This window comes from Vombatus ursinus, unplaced genomic scaffold (assembly GCF_900497805.2).
Source record: "Vombatus ursinus unplaced genomic scaffold, bare-nosed wombat genome assembly UNPS02014791.1, whole genome shotgun sequence".
NCBI lineage: Eukaryota > Metazoa > Chordata > Mammalia > Diprotodontia > Vombatidae > Vombatus > Vombatus ursinus.
In genome coordinates, this window is record NW_020954569.1 from 50953847 (window position 1) to 50964114 (window position 10268).

At 39.4% G+C, this 10268-nt stretch overlaps 1 protein-coding gene across 4 annotated transcripts in view; it reads left to right on the forward strand.

Moving 5' to 3' along the window:
* The window catches only part of KIAA1328 (KIAA1328 ortholog), a 468197-nt gene that overhangs the window by 393497 nt on the left and 64432 nt on the right, over positions 1-10268 (forward strand). For all 4 annotated transcript variants that reach the window (XM_027868902.1, XM_027868904.1, XM_027868903.1 and 1 more), the window contains one exon: positions 300-475. In XM_027868902.1, the coding sequence (XP_027724703.1) occupies positions 300-475 (176 nt within the window). The remainder of the gene's footprint in view (positions 1-299; positions 476-10268) is intronic.

Sequence of the window (10268 nt, forward strand, 5' to 3'; positions counted from 1 at the left end):
AAAAAAAAACCAAACCATCTTTGGTTTCAAACATGGAGGAGTATTATTGAAATGGCTAAGCATTTCAAGAGTTGGTACAGAAGAAAGTGAGACAAGAACCAGATTAATGGACTGAATGACTTAATGAAGAACTAAGACAATGCAAGTGAAGTGTGATTCAAGTAGATTAAAAGTGGCGAGGTAGAAGGATGTGAGATTGTGACACAGGGTCATATAGCTAATAAGTGTCTGAGGCCTACTGTCATTGCTTATTAATGGGTGGTACTCTCTAATGGTTCCTATGTTTTCACCCCTTCCAGCTTACTGAAGTTGAAGTGTGATGATTACCTGCTAAGAACATCATCACCCAATAAAGGATCCACACTGCACAGTGAAGGGCACAGGACGGGGAAGAAAACAGTTGGGTTTCGGTCAGCTGTAGACGAAGATGTTCTTTGGACGTATCAAAAGAATGACATGAGCAGATCCAGAAGAGGTAACTTGAAGCTCTGGGATACCAAAGTGTGAAGGAAGCAGGAATTTGGGAGAATGTTGGTGGGTGCTTTCAAGCAAATTATGGCTTGCCAATAAGTCAAGGATTTGAATTTAACAGTCACAGACAAAAATGTGCCTTCAAGGCCACCAGGGCCTTCGCAGGTCTATTGAATATCAAAATTTCTCTGAGCACACCATTATAAGAAGATTATTCCAATTTAACCCATTCTCGCAATTCAGACATAATAAGCCAGAATAGTGCCAGGTATTGAATGGGTACCTAATAATTATTAATGAAGATAGCAAGGCAAAGTTTGTATCTCCTGGGGAAGTTAACTGCAACAGCTATTCTGAATCTTTGAAGAAAGAATATTTCCCAATTAGAAACAAAAGCAAAACTATTTTAGTACTCACATGAAGAATGCTTGGGTATCTTCATTGCTTTAGGAAAATTAGAACCTTGTTTTTCCCAAAAAATTTTCCTCAAGGAGAAAATGAAATTGACAGGGCCTACTGTTTGGAGATGTCATCTTCTTTACCATAATAGCAGCTCTACACAGATGGCTTTCTGTACCCTCTGGCTTACTCGCTACTTAGTCATTCTACTTTGGGGAGTGGAGAACCCATACTTTCATTTAGGAGGAGAGAAAAAATTGGTATGGTGGTTTCATTGCAGTGCCTAACATAATCTTCTGTTCAATTATGAGCAGTTTTTTTTAACTTGTCAACCAGTCTGTGGAGTACGTCAGCACAAAAATAAAATGGTAAAATGAGAAAAATGTGGCTCAGTTCTCCAAGGGACAAATAACTTGTGTTATTGGTTAAGACCACAGCAACATTACAAAGCAGACTTTGGAAAGGCACTTTGGGAAAGGTATCATCAGGCCAGCCCTTGCTGTGGTGGAGGTTAATCTCTCCCAGGCCCAGCTACAGAAGCTAGAAGCCTGGAAAGGGCTTGTGTCCAAAAAAAATCAATTTCTAATTTGAAACAAAATCATTTTTGACTAACAGGGGTTCAAGACCCATTACTTTTGCTATATAGTCTGCTGACATTTCAGCACTTTCTGTTGTGCACAGTGAATCCTAATAGTCATTTTATAACGTTGCTACACCAATCAATTTAGCCAAGAGAAAGCCGTTAGAATTCCGCAAAGTTTTCAGGAGCAATTTTCACTGATGGTTTCTTTTTTATTAGCATTATTTTCCCCCTTTTTCTTTTTTGGGGGGCTTTGCAGTGTTTCTGTGGTGAAATAGAGATTTTTCACAGTTACAAAAAATTTTTGGCCCACAGTATTCCTAGGAATTACTAACCTTACACTCTTCAGAAAGGTTGCCCTTTCTTTCCCTTTTTCCTTTTGTTCTATAGCAATTAGCAAAATGTATAGCTTTCTTGGCAACTAAAACTTGCTGAAGACTCACCTCTGAGCCAGACTGCCTGTTGGAGAGCCTAGTGTACAGGAATTGCAGTGTGGAGCAAAATTATTGCATTGGCATTTGCTGTGGCACACTACCATGTTTGGGAAATAAACTTGCCAAGGTGTGCTGCAGTCCAGTTGGACACCCTGTTTATCACAGGGCAAATGACCTAGCACTAATTGCCCAAGTTAAACTGCTTGGTTTAGTGCTTCCTTAATTGGTTTCCCCTCTGTAGCATGCCTGAATTTTTGAATACACTTTTTCTCTCTTTTATTTCCTTTTGTTTCTTTTGTCATTGTCCTTTAGTCATTACAGTGCTACACAGGGCATTTACTGTGGGATCATTAATCTTTATTACCAATCTCTTATTCCTTTACCTCTTCCTAGCCTCCCCACCATTATGCCAGCTTTATCGGAGCTGGTCATATAGAAGAGATTTGATTGCTGTCTTAGTGCCTTTGTATTAGGAAGAAAGCATCCATTGTTGTCAGAATCACATTTTAGGGGCAAATTGTTTCTTTTTCTTAAATGCTTGAGTTGTCATATTTTAGTTTCTTTTATTGAGCTGCATAGAATAGGAAATATTTCCTTGGTGAACGGTAAACTTAGGTGAAGAACCTCTAGATCCAAGACATGAATCTGGAAATACAGCACCTGCCCTTTTTACTTCTTCTTTCGCTTGCTTCTCTCCCCACATGACTGCATTCTGAATTCTCCTTTCCCAGCTTTCATTCTTTGCTTTGCCAGGACTTCAAAAGACTTTTAACTCTCTTTCTGAGCATCTTTGTCAAAGCTGGTATTATTAGTCTTTCCCCAGTAAATCATTCCATTTGGGAGCTTCAGAGTATTGTGATAACTCAAGCCTACCAGTTATCACAATACTCTGAAGCTCCCAAATGTTTCTGGGGTCTTAGATTGTCCTTTCATAGAACATATTCCTTTTCAACTTTGGGAGAAAATGAAATTATTCACAAGGAATCAGGCTGTTTAGACTTAGCTGATATCTTTTGATCAGGACATTCATTTTGTCTTCTTAGACCTGTAACATGAGACTCAGATTCTAGGTGAAGTCCTACTGAATTACTTTTAGACATATTTTTCTTCTTCATGGAAGAGAAATTTTACACTCAAATGAAGTGAGGAATAATCTTGCCAAGCTCCCCACCTGTTCTTCTCAGTGAACCTTCTCTCTCAGTGAGGTGAGTGGTATGTATTAGTAAAGATATATTAATGTCAGTGATGAAATAGAAGAGATAAATGAGTTGCAGTGTCAGAAATGCAGAAATCATTTGCATATTACCTACAAGTTAGAATTATCTATGATTCTTTTTTATGTGTTTAGCAACAAGAAAAAATGCCATAAGGTATTACTTCTGATTCCCTGTTTATAGTACTGTTAGTCTACGAGGATGTACAGGTGTTCAAAGATTAGTCCCTTTAGTGCAAGGGTTACCAAGCCCTTTTCATGGCTGCTTGTCCACCTTTGGGGTCCACCTGCCACCCAGCTCTCACCTGTGGCTTCAAAAAGCTGCAACATGTGTAGCAGCCACATGTCAGGAAACCATTTCAGCAGATGGACTACACCAGGTTGAGAGTAACTGAGAGGCCTCAAACCCATCAGTGAGTTGGGAGTGGGGTCCTACCCTAAGCATGTGAAGACTTCCCCAGGCAGAATGGGAAAATAAGAACAGTTTGTTCCAGTGGCCATGAAGACAGCTGAACAGGTGCTGTGGAGCCCTTAGAGCTTGGTTAAACATCAGAGTCATCCACTGCATCTCAGGCTATTGCCAGTCATCTTGACTTTTGTCTTGCCACTGGACTTGGATGACTCTGGAAGAGAGAGTGAGGCCAGTGACTTTGAGAAACACTGCCTCACTTGAATCTAATTTATGTGCCAGTCAAAAGACATCACCATACCATTCTATTGTTTTTACCTACCTCAAAGTCCTATGACGAAGCACCAGGTACAGATGCACTGGGAGCCATAGTCACAACCGTGCACACAGGTGGCCCAGGCCATAGGGTCGTCTTCTTATTGGACTGAAGCAGCAGTGGGATTCAGCAGCTCCTTGGGTGTCCGAGCAACATTTTTAAAAAGATCGTACTGTACCCCTCCTGGCATGAGAAAGGAGCTAGAAAAGGTGCCCTAGAATTGTCTGCTTCACCCAACCCTGGCCTGCTTACCATAGCAGGCAGCATGTGATTGAAAAACAAAAAAATGTATAAAAACTTTTTCAAAGATGATTCTACTCACCATTGGTACATGGAATGTACATACTTATGGCCAATATGAAATCCAGAAGACCTGAAAGATGAACATCTCTTGTGGGAAAACTCAACAGGTATTACAACTAAATATCAGCCCTGAGTGAAACAAGGCTGGCAGATGAAGGCCTGCTTACTGAAGTCAGAGCTGGATACACATTTTTCTGGAGTGGTTGCAGTGGTGGGGAATGCAATGAAGCTGGCATACATTTAGCAATCAAAACTAATCTAGTCAACAAGCTTGTATGCTTCCCAAAAGGAGGGAATGAAAGAGTCATGACAGTGTGATTGCCACTTGCAGGAAAGCACCATGCCACCATCGTCAGTGCCTATGCTCCTACTGTGACACACTCTGATGAGGTCAAAGAAAAATTTTATGAATACCTGGAGACCCTCATCATCAATGTAAGAGGACAAGCTTATAATTCTGAGTGACTTTAATGCCAGAGTAGTCACAGACATAGCAGGGAATCCTTAGGAGGAATGGAACTGGAAACAGCAGTAGCAATGATCACTTACTACTAAAGACTTGTGTGACTTGTGACCTTTTCATCACCTACATTGTCTTCCATTTATCTAAATGCAAGGCTGGCTTTCTCTGCTGGTACTTTGAGTCCTGATTCTGTTTCCAGTGTCCTCCCCAAAACAATATCAATTTTATAGGTAGCAATGAGGGGAGAACCCTGACCAATGCTATGTCTGACCAGCATAGCTCTGAGCCACTAGTCATCTCTGCTTAGGAAAAGAGCACCTGGAAAATTAGGAGATGGGAAGTTTGAGTGAACCCAGAACTAGAGTGTGTGAGAATGTGTAGGTTAACAGCAGCTAGGCGAAGATGAGTGTGAGCTCTAATGTCCTTGACACTAGTCTTGCAGGACTGTGTACTCTTTTTTTAATACATTTTGCCAGTTGACTGCCCTTTTAATTTTTCTGTATTTTTCTTTTAAATATCTAAGTTAGTTGATCCATTTCCATGTGCATTTTATTCTTCATCAGAATCATTTCTGTTTATGTCTTCAAATTTTAGTGCTTAAGAAAAAGTATACCTCCACCCCTTCTCTGTGGAGGTAGAGTACTACAGATGTGGAACATTGTGTATACTTTCCAACTTAAGGGATACATCTGGAGAGCCTCTAAGGTCCCTTCCAACTCTACTATTCTGTGATTTCGGGATTAGAAGTGAGGATTCAGCTCTTAATTGACAATTTATTGTTTGCTCTATCAAGGAGTATAATCTTCAGATATGGAAGAATTGTACAAAAAAATTGGTTAGCAGAACATTGGAGTCCAGGATAAATAAGGAAATAGTAAAAGACTACCAAGCTACCCAGGTAGGTAGGTGGATGCAATGGATAGATTGCCAATCCTGGAGTCAGGAAGACTTATCTTCCTGAGTTCAAATTTGGCCTCAGACACTTACTAGCTGACTGACCTTGGGAAAGTCATTTAATCCTGTTTACTTTAGTTTCCTCATTTGTAAAATGAACTGGAGAAGGAAATGGCAAACCACTACAGTATCTTTGCCAAGAAAACCCCAAATGGGGTCACAAAGAGTCAGACGTTATTGAAACAACCGAACAACAAAAACAGCCAAGCTGTCCCCAGTGGGTGCAAGTCTAATTATTCGGTTGCTGTCAGTGGTCGTTTAATCAGTCATTTAATCACCTATTAAGCACCTAACACTGTGGTAAGGCACTATGTGTCAGGCACAGTGTCAAGTTCCAAGGATACAAAGAAAAGGTGAAATGGATGCAGCGCTGGATGTAGCCAAATGTCCTATTTTTCAAAGAGTAGACCGAGGTTAATTCTTCTAAGTATAAGTCAGTGAGCTTGACTTTGATACCCTACAAAACTAGCAGAACAAAATTTTAATAGGGTTGGTTTGTGAATATTGAGAAAGAAAGTGGTAATCACTGGCAGTGAGCTTGGGTTTGTCAAGAACACATCATGCTATAAAGATTAACCGTACCAAACTGACCATTTCCTTTTTTGGCAGTGTTAATTGACTGGTAAATCAGAGGAATGCCAGAGAAGTAGTATACCTGGATTTAAGCAAGGCATTTTACAATTTCTCGTGCTATCTTTATGGACAAGATGGAGAGATATGAGCTGAATAATAGTACAGGTAGGTGGATGCAGGAACTGGTTGACTAATCAGACCCAGGGAATTGAACTACTGCTTGCCCAGTGTCAGCCTCAGGAACAGTCTCTAATGGAGTAGTGTCATAGGGATCTAACTTTGGGTTCGACACTTTTGTCAGTTACTTGGATAAAGGCATAGGTAGTATGTTTATCACCTTTTCAGATGACAGTAAGTTGAGAAAGATAGTCTAATAATAGAATTCAAACTTAAGAAGAATTTGACAAGTAAAAACAATGGGCCAAATTCAATATGTTGACACTTAAAGGGGATAAATATGAAGTCCTTCACATTTTTTAAAAATTAACTCTATAAAGTACAGAATGGAGGAGATATGTCTAGACAACAATCCATGTATAGAACAAATTTATCTTTTACTGTTTTACAAGCTTTTAATGATTCAACAATGTGACATAAAAGTAAAAAAAAAGGAAAATCTAATTTTCTCTGTAGCTACATTAATAGATACATCATGTTCATATACATAGAGTCCAGAAGGTAGGTTTTAATTATCCACCCTGGTCAAACCATATCAATAGTGCTGTGTTTAGGTGCCATGTTCTGGGAGGAACATTCCGAAACTGTAGTTCATTCCATGGAAGGGGAACCAGGGTGGTGAGGGGACTAAGAACCATGTTTTACAGAGCTCATTTAAAGGTACTGAAGATATTTGGCTTAGGTGAGACATGATAATTGTCTTCACCTATTTGAAGAGCTGTCATGTAGAAGAGGAATTAGACTTCACAAAATTACAAAATTTTAGTTCCAGAGAGGCCTTAGCAGACATCTAATCCACTCCATACTTTAACAAGAATTCTCTTTACAATATCTCCAATTAAGTGGCAATTCACCCCCCACATATACACATACACACTTTTGAAGCCCCCTACTGGTGAACAGCCCACTAGATCCTGAGGTAACTCATTCTACTTCTGGACAGCTCTCATTTTTAAGACATTTTTCCTTTTATCATGAAAAAATCTGCTTCTCTGCAGCTTCCACTGTGTTCCTAGTTTTGCCCTCTGGGACCAAGGAGGACAAAACTAAGCCTTATTAGACATGACAGTTCTTCAAAATACCTGATAACTGAAGTCTTCTCTTCTTTAAACTCAAAAATCTGAGTTCCTTAAAATGATCTTCTTATGACATAACTTCAAGTCTCCTCACCATTCTGGTTACTCTCCTTCTTTAAGTGCTCCAGTTTGCTGCTCCTTACTAAAGTATACCACCCAGAACTGAACACATTACAAATGTTGCGCAAGAGAGTATCACATAACTGTCATCTCCTTTGTTCAGGCCACCATGCTGTCAATGTAGCCCAAGATCTTATTAGCTTTTTTGACTGCCATGTCATCTTGTTGACTCCTTTTGACCTTTTAGTACACTGAAATTCCCAAATATTTTTTAACACAGACTGTTGACTAAGCTATACCTCCTCTATCTTGTTCTCATATGACTGATATTTTATATGATGATATTTTATCCTTATTAAATCTCACCCTATTGGATTTAATCCAATATTATGACTCCAGATTCTTTCATCCAACATGTTAGATATCCCTTCCAGTTTTTTGGCATTTCTTTTTTGTGCTTCGTTCTTGAAGAAGATCATGACAGTAGGAAGGTAATATCATTATTTTCAAGTGAATTGGATTTAAATGAGGGAGGGCTGAGCAAAATCACCAGCCTTCGGAGCCATCTGGGTCCAGTGGCAAGATATAGATCAGAACGAGTGGAGATGGTCCCAGATGCATTTTTGTTATCTACAAATTTGTTGAATGTCTCAACTATGCCTTCATCAAAGTTATTGATAAAACTTAAATAGAACAGGAAAAAAGCAATTTTCTGGACTACTCTACCTTAACATTCATCCATTAATGACAGGGGCAGTCATTCAACCAGTTCTGAATCCATCCAACTAAATTATCATCTAACTCATATCTCTTCACTTTGTTTTCAAGGTAATGTGAGAGACTGTGTCAAATGTCTCGTTTAGATTGAGTTATATGGTAGCTATGAAATTCCCCTGGTTTTAGTAACCTTGTTACATAAGTTAGTCTGCCATAATCAATTACTTATTAATGTTCCACTTCCCTAATTAGAAATTCTGACTCTGCCCTAACTGACCATAACCTCCTGTCACTCCATCCCTATCCTTCGCTCCTCCTACACCTATTCTTTGCCATTGAGACTTCCAATCTTTCCATCCCTCAGTACTTTGTCAGGCCCTTAGCCTTGCTCTGACTTCTCTTTCCTCTCTCTCAGCTCAACACAATAGCTCTCCATTTCAGCTCTACACTGTCCTCTCTCTTGAATCCCTTGCCCAGCCATCCAAGCACTTCTCTTCTCTTGCTAAACTTCAGTCCTGGATTACTTTCACCATTTGCTTCCTGTATCCCTACTTAGAGGTTACTGAATAAAGCTAGAAGAAATCCCACCAAAAAAAAATTAAAAAAAAAAAAAAGAAATCCCACAACTCTGCTAACTGGATGCATTACAAATTTATGTTTTCCAGCCTTCATTGTGCCCTAACTGCAGCAAAGCAGTCCTTTTATTTCTCCCTAATTGATTCCCTACCTCACTCCCCAAGAAGCTACTCCAGACTTTTTCTTCTGACTCAAGTCTCTTCTATACCTCCTCCTATACTCCCTTTCTCTCAGCTATGAACTTTACTTCTTACTTTAATGAGAAAATTGAAACTATTCAATGTGAGCTCCCTCTTTCTTCCATTTCTTCATCCAGGTACCCTTCGACATCATCTCTATTCCTTTCCCCGTTCTTCTTTTCCAGGGACTAAGAGGTGATCCTTCTCCTTGCCAAAGCCATAACATCTGTCTGCATGAGCACTTGATCCCATTCCTCTTATATTTTCTCCAGCAGATCATCTCCAGCATTCATCACTCTCCCCTTTGGATTTTCATCATCTTTTATCAAATGATTGCTTCCCTATTGCCTTCAAATCCCATCTTTAGAAAATGTTCACCAAACCCTGTCTTGGGCTATTAAATACCCAAATCTCATCTGCCATTTTCAGCCAGATTTCTTGAAAAAGTTCAACACTCCCTTGCTTTGTTCTCCTTTCACTTACTCCTCACCTCTTTGCAATATGGCTTCTGATCTCATCACTGAACTGAAACTTCTCTTTCCAAAGTTATTAGTGATCTCTTGATTGCCAGATATGATGATCTTTTCTCATTTTTAAACCTTTTCAACCTATCTGCTGCATTTGACATTACTGTATACCCTCTCCTCCTAGATATTCTCTCTTCTCTGGGTTTTCATGGGATTACTTACTTCTAGTCCTGCTACCTCTCTGACTGCTGCTTATCCATCTTCTGGCTTATCGTCCATGACATGTCCCTCAGTATAGGTGTTCCCTAAGGTTCTGGCTAAGTAACTCTTCTCTTTACCTCTGCCCTCACTCGATAGATTCATCAGCTTCCATGGGTTTAAATAAAAATGACTGATTACAGACATATATGTGTTTGTGTATAAATGTATATGTCTCTCTCTCTACCTATTCCTGTACATATGTGTGAGTATATACACATAGAAGCACACATATGTATATATACACATGCATATATATGGGTGTGTCTATATATAATATCAGAGATACATAAATATAGATATTTTGTTTTTGTTGGGTCATTTTTTGGTCTGTTTGACTCTTCATGATCCCATTTGAAGTTTTCTTGGCAAAGATACTGGAGTGGTTTGCCATTTCCTTCTCCAGTTCATTTTACAGATGAGGAAACTGAGGCAAAAAGGGTCAGTTGACTTACCCGGAGTCACACAGCTAAGTATCTGAGGCCAGATCTGAACTCAGGAAGATGAGTCTTCCTGACTACAGGCCCATCACTCTATTCACTGTGTCAGCTGCCCAACGAGATAGATGATAGATAGATAGATAGATAGGTAGACAGACAGACAGACAGATAGATAGATAGATAGATAGATAGATAGATAGATA